The sequence below is a fragment of the Heloderma suspectum genome, chromosome 6 (genome assembly GCF_057233095.1).
Source record: "Heloderma suspectum isolate Gila_16-S chromosome 6, 16-S_ref, whole genome shotgun sequence".
NCBI classification, from domain to species: domain Eukaryota; kingdom Metazoa; phylum Chordata; class Lepidosauria; order Squamata; family Helodermatidae; genus Heloderma; species Heloderma suspectum.
Genome location: NC_139463.1, coordinates 94616593 through 94644446, shown reverse-complemented (window position 1 = coordinate 94644446; position 27854 = coordinate 94616593). Strand labels below are relative to the sequence as shown.

At 45.9% G+C, this 27854-nt stretch overlaps 1 protein-coding gene across 1 annotated transcript; it reads right to left on the bottom strand.

The window, feature by feature from the left end:
• Positions 1 to 23354, bottom strand: LOC146341894 (vomeronasal type-2 receptor 26-like). Its single transcript, XM_084807734.1, has 7 exons — positions 23329 to 23354; positions 19486 to 19653; positions 18047 to 18169; positions 14632 to 15379; positions 7491 to 7718; positions 2653 to 2779; positions 1 to 902 (listed from the first exon to the last, which is right to left on the bottom strand). The coding sequence occupies exons 1-7, from the start codon at positions 23352 to 23354 to the stop codon at positions 1 to 3; spliced, it is 2322 nt and encodes a 773-aa protein (XP_084663860.1).
• Between the last annotated feature and the right edge of the window lie 4500 nt (positions 23355 to 27854).

Here is a 27854-nt window from a genome sequence, read left to right as displayed (position 1 = left end):
TCAGAATTGTCTTTTTATTAGCTGTTCCCTGTTGTTCAGCTCAGGCTTCATCATAATAATGTAACATTTGGGGGGAAAGATGCAACCCAGCAATCCAGCAGCAGAGGCCAAGATAGAAAATATTTCCACAGCTACTATGTATTTTCCCTTGGAGCTCAAGAAGGCTGGAACAAAGGATAACCAAACACTGCAAAAGAGCAGCATACTGAAAGTGATAAACTTGGCTTCATTGAAACTGTCTGGTAATTTCCTGGCAAGGAAAGCCACTATGAAGCTGACCATGGCCAGGACACCCATGTAGCCCAATACAGAGTAAAACATACTCAGTGACCCTTCGTTACATTCCAATACAATTTGTTCAGCTACAGAGTACATGTCAACATCTGGGAAAGGGGGAGAGGTTGCCAGCCACACAGTACAGATGCCTGCTTGGAGGAGGGAGCAAGAAAGAACAACGAAATTGCCTGATCCTTTCCCCACCCATTTTCTCATCCTGGATCCTGGCTTGGTGGCCATGAAGGCCACAACCACAGTGATGGTTTTTGCCAGCACACAAGAAACCGCCACTGAGAAGACGATGCCAAAGGCAATTTGTCGGACGAGACACGTTATGTACTGAGGACGGCCAATGAATAGCAATGCACAAAGAAAACAGAGCAGGAGGGAGATGAGGAGAGTGTAGGTGAGGTTCCGATTGTTGGCTTTGACTATGGGAGTGTTGTGGTGCTTTGTAAATATTCCCAGCACCAGAGCTGTAGTCAAAGAAAAGAAAAGAGCAACCCAGGCTAAACCAATCCCCAGTGGTTCTTCATAAGACAAGGATGTTACAGTCTTGGGAATACAGAAATCCTGGTTCTTGTTCGGATAGTTTTCAACTGCACACGTATTGCAGTCATTCATGTCTGAAAAAGAAATATATTCTTGATCTCCGAAATATGCTATAAATGTTAGCCACATGACAGTCATATGTAGGGGTGTATGAACCCCACTTACCATTCCGCTGCAGGGTCCATGGGGGGGAGGTGATCCGTCCCTCCCCCCAGAATCCTCCCCGGCCAGCTTCGCTCCGTAGCGAGTCCATCCGCTACGCCACTTGCGTCCCTGCCCTTTGCCGTGGTAGGCTACGTAAATATTTACATAGCCTATCACGGCAAAGGGTAGGAATGCAAATGGCATCCGCTACGCCAGATGCCATTTGCGTCCCCAGCTTGGCAGCGGACGGCTGCAGGTTGAGGAGGACAGACCCAGACCCAGCCGGTGACAGGTAAGGTCCGTCCTGATTGTACCTCGCGGGTTGACAGGGGGGAGTAGTCCGTTCCACCACAGACTCTAAAGAATCCAGCCTCATTGGAGTCCGTGATGGATTTCTCCGCCATCCCTAGTCATATGTCTGAAGAAGAAAAGGTGTAGTCTTAATGTCTTAAACATACCATAAATCTTAATAACATGCTGTAAGTATTCTTTTCTCACAGGTAAAATTCCTGTGCTATAATTAATGGTGAGGTGCAGTGCTGATACTGTGAGATGTCACAACCTGCAGTTTGAGGGACTTCGGGCTTTATAAGTCTAAAACAATACCTCCAGTTTAAAACTCAAGGATGTGGTAAACCAGTTGGAATCACAGAACCCTGTTAAATGGGGCGAATGTGATTATTAAGAAGTGCCCACCTTGTTGTGGATAAGCTGACCCACCTAACCTACAGGTGGGCAACCTGTGGGTAATCTGACCTCCCCCAATTCCCTTGTTGCTACAGCTGCCACCACCAATTAACAGGGTGCACAAGGAGAATTATCCCCACGTCCCTTGTTTCTCTAAAGAATCATGCACACAGTAGCCTGCCAAACCATGGTTTGGCAGGGTGGTGGGAGCCTCATTTTGCTGGGAAACTGCACATGGGGATGATGACTCTCCTTGCATGCCCCTGCATCTCAGTAGAATCACTCCCCACATGCCCTGTTTCCAGGCAGAAACAGGATCCTTCCACCCTACCAAACGGCTATTCAGTGGACTATTGGAAGCATGATTCTGCAGGGAAACAGGGTTCACTGGGATGGCTCAATGAGGGCTACTAGGTATAAATAGAAACCAGTGGAGGCTGGTGGCTCCGATTTCTTTGGAGCTGTGAATCCATTCTGGGTTTCAGACAGAACCAGCCCAAACTCTAAAGCAGCTATCTGAGGTGCTGAACCCTATCCCCAAGATAGGTTCAGCACTTGGAAAGCTCCTTCAGAGTTCTGGCTGATTCTGACTGAAACCCAGAATGGATTCTCAGCCCCACTGAAATCGGAGCCACCAGCCTCCATTGATAGAAATATCTCAGCTTTTGTTTAAACATTTAAAAACAGGGAATCCTCACTGATATTCAGGAGCAAGCCATCTTTGAGAATCACAGTGCGTAGAAGCTAATCCCCTGTCTCTGAAAATCTCTTCCTGTTTATTTGCCACCAGAACTGCCCACCATCGTGGCCACACACACACACACACACACACACACACTTGTTTCCTCTTCAGCAGCTTCCTCTCAGACCTTGTTCACCAAACGTTTCAATCCTATTGAAGAAAAGTAACTTTGATGCACGCAATGATTCTGTATGCATGTTTCTCTGGAGTACACTCTTTGGTTTTATAAATCTGGATAGTATATCTCTTACCTTCGCGATCTGAAATCTTCCCTTCTGGACATGGGATGCAATCGTAGCAGCAAAATAGTTCACCCTCCTTCACTTTCTTGCTAGAGCCGGGATGACATCTCTCACTACATACAGAAAGAGGCCATGCCTAATCATAAGTGAAGGAGAACAATGACAATCGTGTGAATAATTATCTTGGGATCCTTCCTGAATTTCACTAAAGGGACAAGCCACTTCAGTAATGTGTGAATGGGCTCAACAAGGAGGACTTGATATACCGCTACTGGTTCTGTTGAAACAAGTAATATGATACAGCATGAATGCTATATGTATAATTGCAACACATTATGAAAAATTATCAGTTTTTTATAAATTGATTTCCAGCTTTGCTTCCTAGGTATAATGTCATGATTTATGCTATGTTCCTCATCCCTTTCAACTATTCAGAGAAACTTGGAATAGTGGGAGTATCCACTTCATTCTATTTTGAAGATATGCTTAATTTAGAGCCTGCTAATAACATTCAATGCCATTTCCAAATCTGGGTTAGTAAAAATACATTTTAAAGAACCTAACATATTAATATTCTATTCTGAAGTAATAGAGGTCTTGTATTCAGTTATGCCTTCATATCACCTTGCCATGAATGTTTTGATGAGGTTCTTGAATGATATTTCTTTCTGCAGCTGGACTGAAATCATTTTGGGGTGCAAAAGTGCCCAAATAGGTGGTACCTGGTAGGAGTGGTTGCAACCATTTGACATCTCTTCCCTACATCTCCTGGCAAGGTCTTGTTAAAACAAATGTGTGACATGACAACATTGCATTCAGTAATTCCCTGCCTCTGCACTAATTCATTGCTTGCCACATGAACCTGGCAAGGAAATGCTGAATGTGATGGCATCAAAACAAACAATTCCTTGAACTAGACATTGCTAGAAGATGCACTGGCCACAGCTTTAAGTTAGCATCTAGTCTTGTCTCATTGATGGAGTTAGAGGACATAAAGTGTCATTCTATGCATATTCAAAATATGTGAGGACTGCAGATGTGAACAAGATCCTACATAGGGTCAACAATTTCCATGCTTCACCCTGGCCCTTCTTGATGGAATAAAGCAGTCAGAAGAGGCTTGGCTGAGGGGATAGGGAGGTCAATGCCTACTTAGAGGAAGGTGCAGTTCCATCCATGTTTTAGTTGGATTTTGTGCAACCTTTGTTGGGGGGGGGGACTTTTTTGGAACCCACTGTGTTGGATAATTTGCAGCCATTCTTAAATCTTCCATTTTGAGATGAGGTACACAATTTGGAGTGGAATTTCAGGGTCGGGGGTCCTTGGATGAATCGAATTATCTAGACCCATCTCAATCTGGCTTCTGGCCTGAGACAGCTTTGGCTGTCCTAAAAGATGATATATGCCAGGCACTAGACAGGGAAAACCTATCCCAGTTGGTTCTAATGGTCCTCTTGAGTTCATTAACATCAACCACAGTATCCTTCTGGGCTTCAGGGATGGGCTTGAGAGATGCCATTTTTGGGTGGTCCTTGGGGGCTATTTCCAGAAGTTGGTGCTGAGGGAACCCCTGTTTGACACTTTGGTCATTGGCACATGATGTGTATCTCAGGGCTCAATTCTATCCCCTAGATTGGGGATTTGGAGTGCATTATCATCAATATGGAGATAGCACACAGTTCTAATCTCCCTTTCTATTAGATACTAGGGAATCCGTTGATGCCCTGAACTGGTGTCTGGAGGACATAATGGGCTGGATGAGGGCTATTTAATTAAAGCTTAACCCAGTCAAGACAGAGGTGATGCTGAACAGGAGAAAATTTGAATCTGGAATCAAGTTTCTAACTGTTTCACATGGGGTAGAGCTCGTTTTGAAAATCAAGTTCATACTTTGAGGGTACTTCTGGATCCAACTTTTGCATCTGGATGCATCTGGTGGTTGTGACCAGGGGTGTTTTGCGCAGCTTAGGGTGGTTTGCCAGATGTACTCATTCCTGAGAAGATCAAACCTGGCCACAGTAACATAAGCCTTAGTTATATCTAAGGATGTTGGAGGAATCCATCCGGGGTGTGTGTTTGGAATTTGCTGAACTTTCATCAGCTCAGTCCCTGGACTTCAGCTCATTTCCCATGAGCTGGTCTGAGTCAATCTGCATCAAGTCAGGCCAGTTCACAAATTTCCCTTTTTAAATTTTTATTTGTAGAAATGGAAATTTGCACAAATTGCAGCCATAATTTGTGGAAATTGCCATTGCAATTTGCCCAAATTATGCACATTTCAGTTGAAATGTATGCAAATTTCTATTTATGGAAATTTAAAAACAAACACTGACAAAGAGTTCCCTGCTCTCAGCAAAAACCCACAGCACGGTTCATGAATGCAAACCAAGTTGGGGACACTGCAGAAATCTGACAAGCCCAATAAGGGCTACATTTCCTGGTGATGGACATCCCTAGTTAATTCTAGGTTGGATTGCTGCAATACACTCTATATTGGGTAGCTTTGAAGAATCATTCAAAACCAGTTTGTCCAACCTATGCCAGCAAGGTATTCGTGGGGGGTTGCCTATGGGATCATATAATACCTATTCTGCAACAGCTGCACTGCTTGCTTTTTGTTACCAGAAACAACCCAGTGTTACTGATTACCTCTAAATAAGGATGTATGGATGGTGTAAAATCCGTTCCATCTGTGTTTCGCAGATTGTCAGGCACCTTTCATTCCGCAGCCTGCCCACTGATGGAATCAGATTTTTTTAGTTCCTGAATTAGCACAAATGCACATTTACACAAATTCTCACATGCGAAAATATTCAAATTCCCCCAAGATATACAAAATCCCACAAAATGTGCATTTTCACATTTTAGACTATGTTTTTGGCAATTTTTAAAGAATTTTGCATATTTTTCGATGATGAAATTTGCACAAAATTGGGATAGTTAGGAAAATGGTCCACAAGTTGGTGGAGTCCGCCTGACAAGGGAGAAAGCTGCTCTGCTGCAGAATCCACTGGTCAGATTGATCAAGATCTGAACTCATTTGGTTCCATTCCAGATTACTCCAAAAGCCCTGCATTTAAATTAGGGATGGCAGAGAATTCTTCCATGGATCTCAGGGAGGACGAATGCCAGTGCATTCGGCCCCCTGAAATCTGTGGTGGAACAGCCTGCCACCCCCCGCCCACCCCCCGCGGATCCCCCCAGGACTTACCTGGGGCGGATCTTCCAGGCAGCAGCGGCTCCAGCAGTGGCTTCGGCGGCCGCGGCTGTGGTGGCTGGTCTTCCAACCGGCTGCCGCCACCGCCATTTGCAGGTTGTTGGGTTTTTTTACACCCACGTGATAGGCTACGTAAGTTGTAACATAGCCTAAAAGGTCTGGGTAAAAAAAAAAAAAAAAGTTTACGCAAATGGCGGTGGCTACATTCGCCACCATTTGGTTAGGCCTTTTCTTTTTTTTAACCCAGACGTTTTAGACTACGTAAAAACTTACGTAGCCTAAAACGACTGGGTTAAAAAAAAAAAAGCATACGCAAATGGCGGCAGCTACAGCCGCCACCATTTGCATTCCTTATTTTGGGCCATCTTAGTCTATGTAAATATTTACATAGATCAAGACGTCAACAATAAGGAACGCAAATGGCGGCAGCCGTAGCCGCCGCCATTTGCGTACGCGTTGTGTTTTTTTCCCCCAGAGCCCTCCGCGGCCGGAAATCCGGCTGCAGACAGCTCTGGCCTGGCTGGGTCTGGCCGGCTGCTGAGCCGGCCAAGGAGGATTCCGGGGGGGGGGAGGAACGGAGTGCCTCCCCCCCATCCAGGATTTCGGGGGGAGTGACAGAGCGCCTCCCCCCCCACCATCAGCATAATCCGCGAACAGGTAAGTGATTTTCGTACATCCCTAATTTAAAGCCCTAAAAGGTTTGGGTCCACCATAACTGAGTGGCTGTCTCCTCATGAAGCAGCCTTCCTGCTCCATAAGATCTGTTGGAGAATCAGTGAAGGGTGCAAATGCATTGCAAGGGTGGGAGTGGGGGTAATGATAGGCAGGCAGGCAGGCAGGCAGGACACAATGAAGTTATATTTTAGATTTCCTCCAACCATTTGTCAAGTAATGAACTCATGAATACAGTGAATGGCGAAGAATTTGTGGAGGCACATATGTGTCAGGAGCGCCCTAGCGGCCTCTTTCAGTACACTCCAATAGCCAACTCAAGACACAGATGAAAGGATTCTTTTCAAGCCTTTAATCCTTTTACAACTTAATGACTCTTTCAGATGCTAATCACCAGCGACTAAGCAATGAACAGCAGAGTAGCCTATGCTCCGAGTAGGCAGTTGATCCCCCTTTGAAGGAGAATCACTTGAAGACCCTGAACGTATGGGCTAGGGAGAGATCCTACCTCTTTCCCTTGGGTCCATGGGAGCGGCCGTTGCTTGTGCACCAAACGGGCGCTACACCTCCTTTCTGCACCCTCCATCGCTCGTCTCTCCCTGCATCTGCGTCGAGCATCTAGCAAGCCCCCCTCCTGCACTTTCTCACTGCTAGGATCACTATCTATTTCACGAATGCCGGCAGGAGGAATCTCTGCCAGCTCTTGTGCCTGTGAGGGATGATCTGGCTCACGGATTGCTGATCCTCCTCAGAATCAGAACTGCTCTGGGGTTCTATCGGCTCAGTTTCCACCCTGACAATATGTTACACCAATTTATATACTGTGTTTCCTTCAGTCAACAATATTTTATTGTCATTAAGTATTATCCAATGGAATTAATTTTAAACATCCAGAAAAAGAGTCAGTGTTCATTCAAAACTCAAATGTCCATGAAAATGGCTGAAAATGGGTTCCTACTTGGTTAAACCAGCTGTGCCATTTTATGGCATCCTCATTGATGGTGAACACTTGGACTGGAGAAGCCTGGGAATCCACACTTCCAACTTGCACACGATGAAAAGATTGGTTGGAGGAAATGATCCAGTTGATCACATCAAACCCAGCTGCTGACTCCCCGTTCTGATCAAAAGAAATCTTGTCCCCAGCACTGTTGTTAAATGAGACCCTTTTCAGAAAGTGATGGAGCTAGATTGGAAAGGAAAAGACAAGAGTCCTGAAAAGGCTGCAGTTAGATGTTCAGGACCGAGGACTAATGGCAGAAGGAGAATGATGTTTTGTACAGTTCTTTGACTGGGAGAATATTGACAAAAGATGTATTCATTCTTCTGACTCAGAGATAGCAGGTTAGAACACAGAGATAGCAGGTTAGAATCAGGTACATTTTAACAATGTTGACCATTTATATAGAAAGTTCAAAGACAATATTTGTTCTTTTTCCTGTCTCCTAGATGAGCAGAGCAGAGGAAGCTGCTCCAGCTGGTCTAGGGACTATACAAGGAAGCAAGCTCCCAGAGAGCAAGCGATCAGAGTGAGCAAACAGGGACAGCAAACAGGAGTTTGCCAGGGAAGTTGCAGTGGAAGAGGAGACAAAGGCAAAGCAGGAAGAGGAGACAAAGGCGAAGCAGCGAGAGGGCTGGAGTAAGCTCATGGGACTTTCCATTCTGAGTTGCCATGTGCAAGCCATGTGCTCCTGAGAGCTCCAATTGAATTGAAGGGGGTGGCCTGAGGATTCCCAGGAGCTGTGTGGGCAGGAAGACACAGAGCAGGTGATCAGAGTGAGCGAACAAGGAGAGCAAACAGGAGTTGGCCAGGGGAGTTCAGCAGGGGAGGTCAAGGGGGAGGCCTCTAACATTTTTTTTTCAATTTTTTAAAAAAACGTTTTCTTGTAACACTAGGGATGGTGGAGAATTTCTCCACGAAGTGTTGGGGAAATTCTCTGCCGGCCCCGCACCCCCCCCCCTGGGATGGGACTTACCTTCTGCGAATGTCCCTCTTGACGGCGGGTCCCAGCGGCGTTTCGGCAGCGTTTCGGCGGGGGCAGCGGCCGGTCTCCCAACTGGCTGCAGCCACCACCATTACAAAATAAAAAAGTAAAACACACACACACACACACACACCCATGATAGGCTACATGATGATTTACGTAGCCTATCATGGCTAGATTTCCAAAGTCAGCCATGATAGGCTACGTAAATTGTCACGTAGCCTATCACGGGTGACTTTGGGAGAAAAAAAAGCGCGTACGCAAATGGCGGCGCCCCATGGGTGCCGCCATTTGTGTTCCTTATTTTGGCACGTCTAGTCTACATAAAGATTTACATAGACTACGGCGAAAATAAGAGAATGCTATTTGCATTGCCCTTATTTTCACCGTAGTCTACGTAAATCTTTATGTAGACTAGACGTGCCAAAATAAGGAACGCAAATGGCAGCGCCCATGGGGCGCCGCCATTTGCATACACGCTTTTTTTTTTCCCCAAGGTCACCGGTGATAGGCTACGTGACGATTTACGTAGCCTATCACGGCTGACTTTGGAAATCTAGCCGTGATAGGCTACACAAATCGTTACGTAGCCTATCACGGGTGTGTGTGTGTGTGTTTACTTTTTTTTTCACGGCCGGGGAGATGGGGCGCTCCTCCCCAGCCTGAATTTCGCCAGTGAGGGATGGGGCGCCTCCCCCTCCAGCCTGAATTTCGGCCGGGCAACGCAGGGCACCCCCCTCCTCACCTGAACTTCGGGGGGAGAACCGAAGCGCCTCCCTCCCACCGCGAAGCAAGCTGCAGGACAAGGTAAGTCCCTTTCGTCCATCCCTATGTAACACACACTTCCATACCAGTGGGACTGTGTTTTTAACCTCCAGTGAATACAGGACAAAGCACAGGATATTCTAGTACAGTCAGAAAGCTAGAAACATAAAGGGAATAGAGACTATGGAAGGAAAAGATTCTCTCCAGTGGTGATGAACAGCAAGGTCTGTGCAATATTTGTTTCCTTGCCTGAGATCAACATGGCCTACATGTGCAACAACTGCAAGTTGATCACATTGCTGGAAGAAAAAATAAGAGGACTGGAGTGGCGACAGTTGACCCTCCAGGGAATAAGAGAACATGAAGAGTTCTTGGACAGAATGGGGGAACTACAGCAGCAAAGTGAAGAACAGAAGCTAGAAGAGAAACAGCAAGCTGAGGCAGAAGAGGAAAATGCTGAGGTGAGGAAAAATGAAGTAGAGGATATTCCTTGGAAAATGGTGACAGTTAGGAGAAGAACAACTAGAAGCCACTCTACACCAGTGGAAGCATTGGAACTATGGAACCATTTCCAGGTACTTGAAGATGAGACTGGGGTACAGCCTGCAGAGGAAGAATTACAGGGGAACCTGCATGAGATCGAGCAAGAGGCTGGAGGTCAGTCAAGCAGAGGCAAGGAAACGAAGGCCTACAACAACAAGAAGAGAAGAGTAGTAGTAGTGGGAGACTCCTTGCTGCATGGGAAAGAAACCCAAGTATGTTGTGAACACCCATGGACCCGTCAGGTATGCTGTCTCCCAGGAGGACAGATTAGAGATGTGACTGAAGGATTGCCTACACTCATAAAGCCCACTGACAGGTATCCCTTTCTTCTCATCCATGTGGGAGCAAATGATACCGCCAAGCAGAGCTACAAACAAATCACATCAAACTTTGAAGCTTTGGGAAGGAAACTCAAGAACTTTGGAGCCCAGATAGTTTTTTTCATCCATCCTTCCAGTAGTTAGAAGAGGGACAGAAAGGGAAAGAAAAATACTCCAGGTGAATGGCTACGAAGGTGGTGTCAGCATGAGAAATTTGGATTCTGGGACCACGGGCTATGTTTCCTGGAAGATGGGCTATTGGCAAGGGATGGGTTGCACCTCACAAAGGATGGGAAGAATGTGTTTGGCCACAGAATGAAGAACTTCATCAGAAGGGCTTTAAACTGAATCCTTGGGGGAGGGATATGTAAACTTGGGGGTAACAATGGATGGAGGCTCATGTACCACAATGGAGAGAACACATCTAATAGTGCCCAATAATAGTCTTCTCTTCAGAAACATGTAGGAAGAAAGCCAGACTATGAAGCACATGGTCTTTGATGTCTATATACTAATGCCCAGAGTATGGGAAACAAACAGAACGAACTTGAACTCTTAATACAGGAGGGAAATTATGACTTGATAGGTGTAACTGAAACTTGGTGGGATGACTCCCATGACTGGAATAAAGCAACTGAAGGATATAACTTGTTCAAAAAACCCCAGAAGGAACAGAAAGGGAGGTGTGTTTGCACTATATGTTAAAAATACATATATCTGCACAGGGATACAGGAGGATGAGCTTGGTAGCACCATTGAGAACATCTGGGTTAAACCTGGTGGTCAGAAACTAGGGATGGCGGAGAATTTCTCCCTGAAACTTCGGGGAGCCGAGCGCCAATGTGTTCGGCCCCCCGAACACGTTTCGGGGAGAAATCCTCCGCACACCCCCCCGCACCCCGCACCCCCCCCCCCGGGACAGGACTTACCTTCACTGAAAGTCCCTCCCGGTGGCTGGTCCGGCCGGCGGTTCGTCGGGTGTTCGAGCGAGGCGGGAGTGGCAGCCGGTCTTTCGACCGGCTGCCGCCACCGCCATTGCAATGAAAGAAAAAAAAAACGCCCCCTGATAGGCTACGTGATGATTCACGTAGCCTATCATGGCTAGATTTGCAAAGTCAGCCATGATAGGCTACATGAATCGTCACATAGCCTATCACGGGTGACTTAAAAAAAAAAAGAGTGTATGGATAATGGCGGCCCCCATAGGGAGCCGCCATTCCCCTTCCTTATTTGGTCGCTGTAGTCTACGTAAATGTTTACGTAGACTACGGCGAAAATAAGGGCAACGCTATTTGCGTTGCCCTTATTTTCGCCGTAGTCTACATAAACATTTACGTAGACTACAGCGACTAAATAAGGAACGCGAATGGCGGCTCCCTATGGGGGCCGCCATTCGCGTACGCGTTTTTTTTTTTAAGTCACCCGTGATAGGCTACGTGACGATTGACGTAGCCTATCACGGCTGACTTTGCAGATCTAGCCATGATAGGCTACGTGAACCGTCACGTAGCCTATCAGGGGGCGTTTTTTTTTTAACTTTCGCGTTCGCGGCCGGGCAAGGCGAGGCGCCTCCTCCCCGGCCTGAATTTCGGCCGGGCGAGGCGGGAAGCCTCCCCCTCGGCCTGAATTTCAGCCGGGCGAGGTGGGAAGCCTCCCCCCCCCAGCCTGAACTTTGCGGGGGGAGCAGCGAAGCACCTCCCCCCCACCGCGAACAGCCTTCGACGACAGGTAAGTGACTTTTGTCCACCCCTATCAGAAACTACTTTCTACACCCAATCAAGGAGAAGACAAGGATGAAACTTTTGAAAAGCAAATAGCCAATGTTTCAGGGAAGCATGATGTAGTAGTAATGTGGGACTTCAATTCCCCCAATATTTGTTGGGAGACAAATTCTACAAAAGATGGCCCCTACAAGGGATTCCTGACATGTGTTGCTGATAATTTTCTCCTATAGAAAGTGGAGGAAGGAACTAGAGGATTGTCTATCCTTGACTTGATCCTAACCGATAGGGTTGACTTAGTGGATAAAGTAGCAGTTACTCTGGGGGTAAGCAACCATGTTATAGTTGAGTTCTTGGTTCTAAGGGAAGCAAAAGCCAAGTGTAGTCAAATGCGTACCCTGGATTTTAGGAGAGCTGATTTTCATAAACTCAGAACAATGATCAGTAAGGTCCCATGGCAAGCGACTCTAACGAGAATAGGAGTCCAAGATGGGTGGGAGCTTTTAAAAAAGGAAATTCTCAAGGCACAATTACAAACAATTCCAACAAGAAAAAAAGGTGGAAGTCAACAGAAAAAGCCAATGTGGCTTCACAAAAAGCTTAGAGATGACCTGAAAACAAAAAAGGACACATATAGTAAGTGGAAGGGAGGACAAGTAACAAAGGAAGAGTACAGGCAGGTAGCACAAAATTGCAGGGATGGTGTCAGGAAGGCTAAAGCTGAGAACAAGCAGAGGTTAGTGAGGGATGCTAAAAACAACAAAAAGGCTTTCTTCAGATATGTGTATAGTAAAAGGCAGAGGAAAGAAATGGTGGTTCAACGATTAAATAAGGGTGGCAAAATGATACCAGATGGCAAGGAAAAGGCAGAAATGCTCAATTCCTACTTTGGCTCAGTCTTCTCCCGAAAGAGGGTCTATGGCCCCCCTGGCAAAGGTGAAATACAGGCTGAAGGGGCAGGATTGCAGCTTGGGATTGATAGGTCAAGGAACACCTAATTACTTTGAATGAGTTCAAATCTCCAAGGCCAGATGAACTGCATCCTAGAGTAGGAAAGGAACTGGCAGAAGAACTCTCAGAACCACTGTCTATAAACTTTGAGAAATCATGGAGGGCAGGTGAATTGCCAGATGATTGGAGGAGGGCTAATGTTGTTCCTATCTTTTCAGGTTCTCAGGTTGCTCCTAGGGCAAAAAGGAGGAATCTGGGAACTACAGACCAGTCAGTCTGACATCAATCCCTGGGAAAATTCTGGAGCAGATTAGAAAGCAATCCATCTGTAGGCACCTTGAAAACAATGCAGGGATTACTCGAAGCCAACATGGATTTGTCAAAACACATCCTGCCAGACAAATCCGATCTTGTGTTTTGATCAGGTCACCTCACTTGTGGACTGTGGGAAAGCCATGGACATAATATACCTCAACTTCAGCAAAGCTTTTGACAAAGTGCCCACGTTATCCTGATTAGCAAACAAGTTAAAAGTGGGCTAGATGAAACAACTATCAGGTGGATCCACAGTTGGCTACAGAATCGGACTCAAAGAGTGCTTCTCAATGGGATCTTCTCCAACTGGGGAGAGGCAACGAGGGGGGTACTGCGCTGCTCAGTCCTGGGCCCAGCACTCTTCAACATTTGTATTAATGACTTGGAGGAGGAGGTGCGAGGAATGCTTATCAAATTTGCAGATGACACAAAATTGGGCAGAATAGCTAATGCCCTGGAAGACAGAAAAAGAATTCAAAGTGATCTTGATAGGCTGGAGCCCTGGGCAGAAAACAACAGCATGAAATTTCATAGGGATAAATGCCAAGTTCTGCACATAGGAAAATGAAACCAAATGCACAGTTACAAGATGGGCGATACTTGACTCAACAATACTACAACCAAGAAGAATCTTGGAACTGTTGTAGATCACAAGCTGAAGCTGAACCAACATTGTGATGTGGCTGCAAAAAAGGCAAATGCTATTTTGGGCTGCATTAATAGTAGCATGTTTCCAAATAATGGGAAGTACTAGTTCCCCTCTACACAGCACTGGTTAGGCCTAATCTGGAGTACTGTGTCCAGTTCTGGACACCACACTTTAAGAAGGGTGCAGACAAACTGGAGAGGGTTCAGAGGAGGACAACGAAGATGATCAGGGGACTGGAAACAAAACCCTATGAGGAGAGACTGAAAGAACTGGGCATGTTTAGCCTTGAGAAGCGAAGACTGAGGGGAGATATGATAGTGCTCTTCAAGTACATGAAAGGGTGTCACAGAGAAGAAAGCCAGGATCTCTTCTCGATCATCACAGAGTGCAGGACACCGAAGAATGGGATCAAGTTACATGAAGCCAGATTCCAGCTGAACATCAGGAAAAACTTCCTGACTGTTAGAGCAATATGGCCATGGAACCAATTACCTAGGGAGGTAGTGGTCTCTCCTACACTAGAGGCATTCAAGATGAAGCTGGACAGCCATCTGTCATGGATGCTTTGACTTAGAGTCCTGCATTGAGCAGGGGGTTGGACTCGATGGTCTTATAGGCTCCTTCCAACCCTACTATTCTATGATTCTATGAACATAGAGGAAAGCAGGAAGGCTGTTTGAAATGTTGGGTATTCTTTCATGTCTTGCTGATCTGAGAATGTAAAGGAAGGAAGATGGAACACATGAGCAGAAAAAAGGTTGGGTGGACAGTTTCCTCCACAGAGGATAGCCTCTCAAAATGCCAACATGGGATTCATTGCCACACACACATGAAATATTTAGCCCATTACCTCCTGCCACAAAGGTTGATTCTGAAGCATTGGTCTCCCTCCATTCACCTTTGCTCTGTCTTTGAGTCTAGATGAGGACAGGGCATGTAAAGCATAGGCCACAGCGTAGACTGCATTGTAGATGCTGTAGCTGTGTCCCGTCATGCTCATTTCAAAGAATGGTGCTGGGAGGCTTTCCAGCTTCTCTTCCCCATTGCAAATGTCCCCGTTCACCACATTGCTCAGAACTGTATTTGGGAATACACAGCCAAAGACCTGTTGCCAGAAGTCCTTGATAAAACCATCTCCTTTTGTACTGAAAGGGTTTCTGTTCTCAAGGAAAGTTTTGAATCCTGGTGGGTTATTGGAGTGAAGTGTGAAAGCAATTGCACCATGTAACATCTCTGCATCCCAATCCCTTTGATACAAAAATGAAACAAGCTCCATCTGGGCTGTCAGTATCAACACTTTGCCTTTTGGTTTATTTACCACTTCCTGTAGTCCAGATATATAAGGGAACCATCTCAGAAACACCATGGAATCAGAGTCTCCATACGCTACCAGTGCATTAGCATTGCTACCCATGATTTGATCATATATTTTTACACCCTCTTGTAGCATCTCATTAAATTTATCATCAAAACTGTATTTGGGAATTCTTCCTATGAAGGCGAAGCAGACACCACCTTGGGAAAACATTGGGAACACAGTTTGCACAAATCTTTCTCCATTGTCGTCATTCATAATAAGGACCCCAATCCACGTCCACCTAAAATGCAGAAGTAAAGAGAGAATCCCCTTGTATTGAAGGTCTTCCCGAGGGACCATCTGGTAGAATGGAAGTCCTGGAATTTTATTGTTCATTATTGGAATGGTGCCATATATGAGCTAAAGAGAGATAGGTGGGGAAAGATAATAATGATAGCATTGATACAGAGCTTTGATGTGTTCATAGCACTTCTTACACAAACTGTGTAAAAAAGTGACTGTTATTGTTCCCATGTTCGAGGTCCAGAGCAGGTACTAAGAGGACAGTGCATGGCCCATGACAACCCCATGGGTTCATGTCTTAGGGAAGAACTACAAAGAAAGGGGGAGAATACGTTCTAACTGCTGAGTTTCTCTGCCCACCCTGCTTTTGCCATGTATGAATCATTTGTTCAGTAAAATTTTAAAGATGTGGTCTCTTTTCTTTTTGTCATCCTTGCCCCATGTTAATAGCCAGTGACCACATTACCTAACTATATACCTGAGACCCAGAGTGTTTTAAGACTGGTTTCATGGAGACAGCCGGAGAGTTAAAGATTTCCACCTGGTGGCAGTGTACGGGACCATAGGAAGGTGTATTGGCCCCAGGAGCGTAGCCAAGCCGAGATCCGTGGCAGAATTTTTGTACATCCCTAATGTGTTTATGCTGAGCTGCAGGTGGCTGTTCTTGAGAACCAAACACTTCTAGTTTATGCTGGGAATGAAAGATAGGGGTGCTTGCTGCTGTTAAGCTGCTTATTGCTAACATGGATTGTACAAAACCCATTGTACCCCATGGCTCTTGGTTCAGAGAAGCTGTCTGATCCAGCCATTGGGTATGGCTGTGTGCTGTAAGTTACCCAATAAAGTACTCCTTGTAAGTAAAGCTTTGAATCTGATGTATCACTATCTTGGCACCTCTAACCTAAGAGTTCAACGCCCACGGCTGGGCAATACAGAAGGGGGCAGTGCAAAAAAGAATGGGGGCACACTATTTTTTCCTGTTTTCCTTTCCACTCACAGGACAAGATGTTGGTGGTCTGTGACAGAAAGTTTGAACAAAGTGACCATAATCAGTGACAATAATAATTCAATTGTCTTCTGCAGCATTTGGCTTTTTCAACTTGGAGGACAGTTGTCTGTAGGCAGAGGAGCCTAATCGAAGCATTTGGTCCCCATGACATCTTTAGCTTATGTAATTGACTGATTCATTAATTAATTGATAACCCACCTTGTTCTCTGAGGAGTCTAATGTGGCGTGCACGATTCTCCTCTTCTGCATTTTATCCTCACAAAAATCTTGGGAGGTAGGTGAGGCTGAGAATCAGTGACAGGCCCAAAGTCACTTTGTGATCTTCATGGCCAAGTGGTGACTTGAACCCAGGTCTCCCCAGTACCTCTCCAACACTCTAATCACCACACTCTATGGTGGTGGGACAAAGACACTATGCACATGCTCAACATTACTTTAGATGAAGTTCCATCAATTGTAGGGCTGTGCATTGCTTTGGTTCCAAATCTGAATACTAAAGCAAATCAGGGCACTCCAGGGGTGTCTCAGTGAGATCCGGAGCACATCAGAACAGCACCGTGGTACTCCAAAGTGAAGCAGTCCACCTTGGTCCACCTCAGAGATTTGGAGCTATTTGGATGCCTTCTGAAGCCCAGATAGCCTATCTCCAAATGTATCAACTTGTGAAAAATCAGAGAGGGGGAGGGGAGGAGGAGGGAGGGCACTTTGACGAATGACAGCGCTGGTTGCCAAATTAGGGCTGACCTTAACCCAGCAGTCTCCAATCAGTGACAGTGTTGGGGGGGGGGAGATACTGTACATATTGGAGAGAAAAGCCTCTGTTTCATTGACAGAGGAAGTTACTGGAGAGAGCTGTTGGTTAGTTAGTGGGCTGGATCTGTTTGGTGTGTGTGTGTGTGTGTGTTATACTGCAGCTTTGCCCTTATTCTTTCCCACCCAGCCCTTCCCTGCTCAACTGTTGCTTTGCTTTCTTTTCCAGATTATTTTTTTAGTTAAAAAACCAAAAACTTTTAGTACTTTAGTTTTCTCCTTTCCTAGCCTTGTACTTTGCCCCTCCCACCCTTCTGAAGTACTCAGCCATTCTTATTAGTGTTCTCTCTCTTTCTTTCTTTCTTTCTTTCTTTCTTTCTTTCTCTAGATTCTTTTAAAAATACAAGACAAATCTAAAAATTAGTTTAATTGCCTTGCCTTGCCTTGCCCTGTTCTTTGTCTCACTCCTCCCCTGCCCCTGCCGCCCGCCATTCTCAAGTTCACTCTTTTTTCATAGTTCTCTGGCTAGATCCTTAAAAAAGAAAAGGTACATTCTTTTCCTTGTTCTTGGCTCTGCCCCCTCCAACCTTCTCAATTCCTGTATTCATTCCCTTCCCATTTTTGAACGCTTTGTCTTCTTTGTAAAATTTTTTTAAAAAACCAATTTCTTTGCTTTTAGGTAGTTCTGTAGTTGCTTTTCTTTTGCATATTTGTGTCTGTGTGTGTGTCTGTGTCTATGGGCTTGTGCTGTGGTCAAGCAAAGCCCTACACACATCCACATTTCAAAATACAGTGGGCAAAGGTCTAGACACATAACATCTATTATGTAAATAATACTACACTGTGTGGAAAATGTAGACCAATATGAGGCATCTTCAGGGTCTTGGCATTGGGGCTGCCCATTGCCCAGATTTCATGCACTTCTGCAAACTCTTCACTTCCATACTTTTTGATGAAAAAGCACCTGTTTTTCCAGGCAATGTATATTTCCATTCATCCAAGGAGAGCCCGATGTCATCCACCATGAAGCTGCATAGGAAAGGGGAGAAGGGTCATTTGCACTTCAAACAAAACTACAGCAGAGATTAGGGATAGTGACCACCTCCTATCATCTAAATAACCCCAAATTTCATGTGTTTGTCATGAAAACTGAAAAAGGTTATGGTCATTGAAGCGAGGGGTCTGTGCACAGCCCCAAGAAATTGTACCCTGGTTCTAAGAGCCAATGTGGGGGGCTAAATACTGTCACAATGCCTATAGCACACTTGATTGTGGTATTCCCCACTTGGCCATAACCATCAGTGGGTGACGTGGACCAGTCACTGACTCTCAACCTTACCTGCCTCACCGGGTTGTTGTGAGGATGAAATGTAAACTCCTTTGGGTTCCTTGCAATTGCAAAAAAAAAGTGGAATAGAAATGTAATAATAAATACAATAAAAATATAATAGAGACCCTCCATTCTTATCCTCGATTCTTTCTGTAATTCTTTCTAGGTGCTTGGATTGTTGGATTCTATGGCACTTCAAAAGCTAGCAAGGTCTTGATGTTGGATTCCACCCAAGACCTCCCATAATCTGAGGACACATTCACACACCCACACAGGAAACCTACCTGTGGAATCTTATAGATATCCAAGATAGTTGCCACATGAAGAGAGATTTGGGAGTCCAGTCCCCCGATTACAGCTATTAGGCTATATTGGATGTTACATATGTAGTTGGGGATCAATCTCTCCACTGCCGATATAAGTAGCATTGTTGCAAGATAGGTGCATTGTGCATTGAAATAGCTGTCATAGATGCAGAATCCCAGGGTCAGATTGGGTAAGATCTGAGAGTTTTCATTGATTTCCTTTATGGCAAATACCAAGGCCAGGATGTGTTGGTAATTCTTTGGCACTACACTACAATGAGAGTTGTATTCTTTATCAGAAGAATATTGTAAACTTAGTTTAATTATTGCCCACGCATTGTGTTTCATCACCACCACCAGCACCAGCACCACCTCTATATACTATATTATTGAGGCACTCTTTGGTCTAAGGTAGCCTATAGAAATATAACAAAAAGAACATCAGTCTTCAACTTCAGGCTGCCTGATGATACCTGTACACCATCCAGAGACCTTCAGTTATTGTGTGGGAAAACTGGGTAATAATAAATAATAAGTAAATGTAAAATTTTATTCCACCACTCCCACCTGTGAATAAAATGAACTTCTATCTCCCAACATGCCTATTTTTGTATTTCAACAGCATAAAACTATAAATCACAGTTCTGAACCTGCATCTTTAGGAATAGTAATTCTAGTGATGAAATACATGCATTTTTTAAAGTCCTTACACAAACTCCTCAAGCAATGCTGGTGGGGGTATTTCAGTGAAGTCTTTTGGACTGGAGATGAAGCCACCCTGAGAAGCAATGCCACCAATGATGAAATCTCCTGGCTGATGAAATGAGTGAAGTGGATGGTGTGGATTATCGGCCCTGCATTTCCCAAAGTGAGCCTTGCTTAACAGGGGAGGAAAACATACCAGAGGCAAAACCACAAAAAATGCCATCCTCAGTACAAGGGCAAATATTCCCTCTACACAGACGTCCCCATATTTTCCCCCCTACCACACTGTCATTACAGTCACTGTGAGTTGAACTGCCTGCTTTCATAGTAGTTTAATCTCCTGATAGGGCTATATAAAGCATGAGCAATCACACTGGAGAATCGTCATCTGTTCCCAGTTCCTTTTTCATGCTTTACATAGTAGGGAGTAGATTTATGAAATCTTTTGCAGCCTTTGCTATCAGTTTTTCTAGTGGGCACTGAAACTCCACAGGGGTTTGTCGAGCTGCAGAATTAATAAAGGTGTTTTTGATCATTAGAGAGGAAGTTGATCCATTCAAGTCTGGGCCTTCACTATGGAATTGCTGAACAAAACATGTTTATCACAACTTATGAGAAGTTTTCCCTCTCATTTACATAGGCAGGAAGGGAGAACAGGGCTTGGAATGACCTACAGCAAGAAAATGATATGAGAAATAGCAGGCTACAACTATAACCTGAAACGAAATAAGTGTGTGTGTAGGGCGGGGGGGGGGGGATCTTTCTGATCATCACAGACCTGGCTTTCTGATGAGTCATCACAGGCTTTTGTTGGGGTGCGTGGGGAGGAAGAGAAAGTGGTTGTTCTCCCCATTTCCCTCTACAATTCTCCCCCCCCCCTTGCCTCTTGATTTTACTGCCTTATTGTGGTGGCTTCTGATGCTGACAGAGAGGAGCAAGAGAAGACGGAAGTGTGGTGCATGCCTTTGTGTGGTGGCGGTTGCTGCTGTCCCTTGGCGCTTTCCCGCTGCTGGCCTGGCCCTGCTGGCCCCACGTGGTGTGTAGAAAGCCAATGAGGCATAGGTGCAGCTCAGGTCCTGCACTGGGCGTATCTGAAGGAGGCAGGCACTTCAGTGGATATTCGGTGAAGAGTCAAGTGCCTGACCATTTGCGCTCATCAGCCTAACATTCACCCCCAGTTCAACTGCTAGTGATTACTTCTCGTCTGATGGAGCCAGTGATCTCCACTGATAGGTTGCTCTGCTCCATCAACCATTGGGAGATAGGGATAGGGGAGAATTTCTCCCCGAAACTTCGGGGGGCCGAGTGCCGCCGCCATTACAAGAAAAGTAAAAAACAAACAAAAACGCCCCTGTGATAGGCTACGTAACGATTAACGTAGCCTATCATGGCTAGATTTGCAAAGTCAGCCGTGATTGGCTACGTTAATCGTCACGTAGCCTATCACGGATGACTTAAAAAAAAAAAACCCAAAAAACGCAAATAGCGTTGCCCTTATTTTCGCCGTAGTCTACGTAAAGATTTACATAGACTACAGCGACCAAATAAGGAATGTGAATGGCGGCTCCGTATGGGGGCCTCCATTTGCATACGCGCTTTTTTTTTTTTAAAGTCACCCGTGATAGGCTACGTGTCGATTAATGTAGCCTATCACAGCTGACTTTGCAGATCTAGCCGTGATAGGCTACGTAAATCGTTACATAGCCTATCACGGGGCTTTTTTTTTTACTTTTCTTTTGAAGTTCGCAGCCAGGGAGATGGGGCGCTTCTCCCCGGCCTGAATTTCGGCCGGGCGAGGCGGGAATCCTCCCCGCCCGGCCTGAACTTCGGGGGGAGAAGTGAAGCACCTCCCCCCCACCGCGAAGCAAGCTGCGAGACCAGGTAAGTGACTTTCGTACATCCCTATTGGGGGAACTGATGCTGCTCCCACCTGTATGCAGAGTAGGGATGGGGGAGAATTTCTCCCCGAAACTTCGGGGGGCCGAGTGCCAACGTATTCGGCCCCCCGAAGTAGTTTCAGGGAGAAATTCTCCACACCCCCCCTGCACCCCGCACCCCCCCAGGATGGGACTTACCTTTCCCGAAGGTCCCCCCCGGCAGCGGGTCCCGGCGGCGGTTTGGCAGGACTTCATCAGGGGCGGGGGCAGCAGCCGGTCTTTTGACCGGCTGCCGCCGCCGTCTTTCCAAGAAAAGTAAAAAAAAAACAAACGCCCCCATGATAGGCTACGTGACGATTAATGTAGCCTATCACGGCTAGATTTGCAAAGTCAGCCGTGATAGGCTACGTAAATCGTCACATAGCCTATCACGGGTGACTTAAAAAAAAAGAAGAAGCGCGTATTGCTAATGGCGGCCCCCATAGGGAGCCGCCATTCGCGTTCCTTATTTGGTCGCTGTAGTCTACATAAAGATTACGTAGACTACGGCGAAAATAAGGGCAACGCTATTTGCGTTGCCCTTATTTTCGCCGTAGTCTACGTAAAGATTTACGTAGACTACAGCGACCAAATAAGGAACGCAAATGGCTGACTTTGCAGATCTAGCCGTGATATGCTATGTAAATCGTCACGTAGCCTATCACGGGGGCGTTTTTTTTTTACTTTTTATTTCGTGGCCGGGCGAGGCGAGGCGCCTCCTCCCCGGCCTGAATTTAGGCCGGGCGAGGAGGGAAGCCTCCCCTCTGGCCTGAATTTCGGCCGGGCGAGGAGGGAAGCCTCCCCCCCTGGCCTGAACTTTGGGGGGAGCAGCAAAGCGCCTCCCCCCCACCACAAAGCAAGCTGCGAGACCAGGTAAGTGACTTTCGTGCACCCCTAATGCAGAGGCATCGCAAGACTAAATAGGACATTCTACAGGCTCTGTTAACTATGACTGCCCCCCCACTAGCATCTCCTCCAAAGATTGGGGCCAGCTTGGTGTCACAAGTCCAGAGTTTGGTGCTGCCACCCACAATGGTGTACAACAGGCGATGTGGGATTGAAGTTAACACACACACACACACAAAAATTGTCATATCACTTACAAACCTTTGCGAACGTTTTGTGCTGTTTTGTGCCAAAAGTCCTGAGATTTTTGCTGCCACCCACAGCTATGTACTGATGCATCAAATGTGGGAGTTAACACAGACAAAAAAACACATTCTCATGTTGCTTCTGACTATGTGTCAACGTTTGTATTGTTTTGTGCCACAAATCCCAAGTTTTATGTTGCTGGTATTTACTTAAGTCTTGCTGGTTTCAATTGTGCTTTCTCCTTCATGAAGAAGGGGGACATTTCACCTTTATGAAAGCATGAGAGAGTGCAAGTGGAGAATGAACATATTAGTAGCTCAAGGGGAGACTAGAAGGTTAGACCAGTGCCCTTTACCCAGTGCCCTTCACCAGTGCCCTTCACCCACTAGACCAGTGCCCTTCACCCACTTGACCAGTGCCCTTCACTGCCCTTCTAGCCACTGACTAGATGGCTAGACCAGTGCCCTTTACACTGGTCCCTTTACAGAGTGCCCTTTACCAGTGCCCTTTACAGAGTGCCTTCACTGGTGCTCTTCACTGGTGCCCTTCACCCACTAGGCCGGTGCCCTTCACCCACTTGACCAGTGCCCTTCACTAGACCAGTGCCCTTCACTGCCCTTCTAGCCACTGACTAGATGGCTAGACCAGTGCCCTTTACCCAGTGCCCTTTACCAGTGCCCTTCACCAGTGCCCTTCACCCACTAGACCAGTGCCCTTCACCCAGTGCCCTTTACCAATGCCCTTCACCAGTGCCCTTCACCCACTAGACCAGTGCCCTTCTCCTTTACCCACATCGAGGCCTGGAATGAAGGAATTTGGATCTGTACAGCAAGAACTCACCTGTTCTCATAGAAGGCCCATTGCATGGGGAAAGTTGAGACAAAAATTAATGAGCTTGAAGACTGAGTGGCAGGAAATGAAACTATGACACAAATTTGTTTTAAAAATATCTCTGATAGAATCTCTCAACTGGAGGCCTTCACGAAAAGATCCAATGTACGTATTATTGGGATTAAAAATCTGCCTCATCATGTAAAATTGCCTATTTTTGTAGATAAACTTTTGCATGAGATACTCCCTATTCCATCTGATTATTTACTTGATATTGAGCAGGCATTTCATGTGCCAAATGCTAAAGGGACTGATTACACCATCATAGCTCAATTTGCAAAAGTCTCCACTTTAGGGATGGACGAAAGTCCCTTACCTGGTCCCGCAGCTTGGTTTGCAGTGGGGGGGAGGCGCTCCATCCCTCCCCCAAAAATTCTGGCCGGAGGGGAGGCGCCCCGTCCCTCCAGCCACGAAAGCTCTTCTCCTCCCAGGACACAAATGGCGGTGGCCGTAGCCGCCGCCGTTTGCGTCCCTGCAGTCAGCCATGATAGGCTACGTAAATGTTTACGTAGCCTATCACGGCTGTCTTTGGGGGGGAAAAAAAGCGCGTACTCAAATGGCGGCTCCCATGGGCGCTGCCATTTGCGTTCCTTATTTGGGCATGTGTAGTCTACGTAGACATTTACGTAGACTACGGCGAAAATAAGGGCAACGCAAATGCATACGCACTTTTTTTCCCCCAAAGTCAGCCGTGATAGGCTACGTAAACATTTACGTAGCCTATCATGGTGTTTTTTGAAAATCTACCCGTGATAGGCTACATAAATCTTTACGTAGCCTATCATGTTTGTTGTTGGTGTTGTTGTTTTTTACTTGGAAATGGCGGCAGCCGGTTGGAAGACCGGCTGCTGCCGCCACCGCCGCCAAACCGCTGCTGGGAGCCACCACTGCCAGGGACATTTGACCAAGGTAAGTCCCATCCCGGGGGGTGGCGGGGGGGTGGCGGACCGTTTCTCCACCAATTTGGGGGGGCCGAATGCGTTGGCATTCGGCCTCCCGGAGATTCATGGAGAAATTCTCCGACATCCCTACTAAGAATTATATCCGGCATTTAGCAAGGGAGGCTGGAAGCCTTTCCTGGAAACAAGTTAAAGTTATGTTATTTCCAGACTACATCAAAGAGGTGGCGAATAAAAGAAGGCAATTCATCAAAGCAAAGAATATGGCAAAACAAATGAACTTACAATATTACTTAAAATATCCTGCAACAATTTGTATTGTGTCTGAAGGTCAGATGATGAAGTTTCTAAATCATGAAATGGCGGTGGCATGGCTTAACTTAAAAATGCATCTGAATTCTGTTACAACCTCATGAACTGCAATATTTAAACAAGCTTTGTTAACTGCTTGTGTTTAGTCTACATGATCCAGGCTAATTCAGAAGATAAATGATTATATTTATATTGGTTTACTCTCTTTCATCTTTTATTTTTTCTTGCTTTCCTTTATGTTTTTTATTTTAAAATAGATAACATATCTAGTATAAAATATATTACTGCCAGTTGAAGGGTTATATTAAGTTTTATTATTATATAATACTATATATATATATATATATATATATAGGCTTTTGGGAATGAATTGTAGACCTGTTTCTTTGATATAAGATTGATGATATGATATAGAAATGTAAGGTTGTTTATTAAACTGTAAGATTGTTAAGGTTATAGATATAGTTTTTAAAATAGAATGGCATTGGTGGCCAGGGGGTGTTGGAGCTTAAATTCAATTTTTTAAGGGGGAAGGAGAGGGGGAGGGAAGGGGAGGGAAGGGGAGGGAATTTTTCTTTTTTTTTCACTGCCGGAGCTGCTGCCGCCACCGCCGCCACCGCCGGCGCATCTGCTACATCCGCCCCAGGTAAGTTCCAACCCGAGGGAATCCGAGGGGGCACGGGGGGGGCAGGAGGCCCTTCCACCATGGATTCTCACTGGATTCCCTGGTGGAATTCTCTGCCATCCCTAAGACAAACTAGGGGTGGACGAAAGTCATTTACCTGTCGTCGAAGCTTGTCCTCGGTGGGGGGGAGGCGCTTCGCTGCTCCCCCTGCGAAGTTCAGGCCAGGGGGGGGAGGCTTCCTGCCTCACCCTGGCCGAAATTCAGGCCGGGGGGGGAGGCTTCCTGCAACGCCCGGCCGCGAACACCAAAGTTTTTTTTTTAAAAAAAAAACGCCCCCGTGATAGGCTACGTGACGATTAACGTAGCCTATCACGGCTAGATCTGCAAAGTCAGCTGTGATAGGCTACATTAATCGTCACGTAGCCTATCACGGGTGACTTTAAAACAAAAATGCACGTACGCTAATGGCGGCCCCCATAGGGAGCCGCCATTCGCGTTCCTTATTTGGTCGCTGCAGTCTATGTAAATCTTTACGTAGACTACGGTGAAAATAAGGGCAACGCAAATAGCGCAAATAGCGTTTGCAAATAACGTAAATCTTTACGTAGACTACAGCCACCAAATAAGGAACGGGAATGGCGGCTCCCTATGGGGGCCGCCATTATCTGTACGCACTTTTTTTTTTTTTTAAAGTCACCCGTGATAGGCTACATGACGATTGACATAGCCTATCATGGCTGACTTTGCAAATCTAGCCGTGATAGGCTATGTGCATCGTCACGTAGCCTATCACAGGGGCGTTTTTGTTTTTCTTTTCTTTTCTTGGAATGGCGGCGGCGGCAGCCAGTTGAAAGACCGGCTGCCGCTCCCGCCCCGCACGAACACCCGCCGAACCGCCGGCCGGACCCGCCGCCAGGAGGGACATTCGGCAAAGGTAAGTCCCGTCCCGGGGGGGGGGTGCGGGGGGGTGCAGAGGATTTCTCCCCGAAACTTGTTCGGGGGGCCGAACACGTTGGCGCTCGGCCCCCCGAAGTTTTGGGGAGAAATTCTCCGCCATCCCTAAGACAAACACAGTCCTGTCCCAGCCAACCACCTCATGCAATAAACAAACACAGGCATTTGCCAAAGTATATATATCCCCAACCTCCACTACTCTCTCTGATTGGAGACTGCTGGCATCGCTTCTGGCCGAGAGTTCCTCTTCACCAAAGCATTCTATCTCCTCCTCCTGCGCTCGCCTTCCTGCCTCCCCCCGCCTCCCGTGTCCGCTTTCCTTCCCCCTCCCTCCTCTTTCTTGTCATGCCCATGTGCATGATCTTTGAGATGTTGATACATTTTGGAGACAGCCCATCTCAGCTGCTCACAAGGCATAAAGAGCTACAAATCTCAGAAGCAGACTGAGGCTACTCAGGTAGGGGGTGCTTCACTTCATTGTGCCTTGGTGCTGAGCTGATATGTTTCGCATCATGCAGAGGAACCTCCGAAACAGCCTGCTTCACTTCGTTATTTGGGCTTGGTATGGAAACAGTGTATAGCCTTACTTTAACTGTTCTTCTGATCTCCTTAATTTTTTTTTCTGTCCAGACCCCAAACTACTTCACAACAATCAGAGAGTAAACACAAAACACTACATTACTGTGACATTAAACAGTGGGTTCTAGGATATATTTATTTATTCATTTATTACATTTCTATACCACACAATAGCTGAATAGGGTGGTTCACAAAAATTAAATCCACAAAGTACAACATAAAACAATATAAAATATAAAAGCTTAAAACGAGAATATAAAAGTACAAACAAAATAAAACCTAGCAACAATGCAGACATTTAACATACAGATTTTAAACAGCACAGCTAAAAGACTATAATGCTTAAATGCAGGCAAAATAAAAAGGTCTTCACCTGGCGCTCAAAGGGGTACAATGTAGGCACCGGGTGAACCACTCTAAGGAACTCATTCCACAACTGGGGTGCCACAGCAGAAATGACTTTTTTCTTGATAGCCACCCACCTCACTTCATTTGGCAGGGGCTTCCTGAGAAGGACCCCTGAAGATGATGTTAGGGTTTGACCACTGAACATATGAGAGGAGGCGATCCTTCAGATAACCTGGCCCCAAGCCATTTAGGCCTTTGACTGTTAATACCAGCACTTTGAATAAGGTCCGGACGTGGACTGGCAACCAGTGCAACCAGAAAAGTATTGGCATCACATGATCTTGTTCACCAGTCCACGTTAACCTTTTTTGGGACCAGCTAAAGTTTCCAGATCATTTTCAAGTGCAGACCCACTTATAACACATCACAGTAATCCATATGAGAGGTTCTCAGAGCCTGGAGAACTGTAGCTAGGCTATCTGTATCCAGATAAGGGTGTGGTATATCAGGTTAAGCTTTAAGAAGAGCAGCTGAAAAAGAAACTACAGCTAAAATGGAATGGGATAAGGTAGCTACAATTTGACTTCTCTATAAGCAGATTGAATTTGGATCAATTTTTGAAAGTATTATAAGTAGAATTTGGTGATCTCTGAGTTAAATATATCAGCTACTGTGAAGGAAATTCTCAGGGCTATTCTTCTGTTCAAAATCCTCTGTAGATTACAAACTATAGGGAAGGTCATAGTCACTTAAATCCT

Bases quoted from the DNA above. Each gene is read 5' to 3' on its own strand.
- LOC146341894 (XM_084807734.1), bottom strand. From the start codon at position 23,354: ATGCAATGGGCCTTCTATGAGAACAG. The intron at 15,380-18,046 runs GCAATGGGCAGC...TCTGCATTTTAG, and splicing joins CAGAAGTGCATGAAATCTGG to GTGGACGTGGATTGGGGTCC. The intron at 7,719-14,631 runs GTAATGGGCTAA...TTTCCAATCTAG, and splicing joins ATCAACCTTTGTGGCAGGAG to CTCCATCACTTTCTGAAAAG.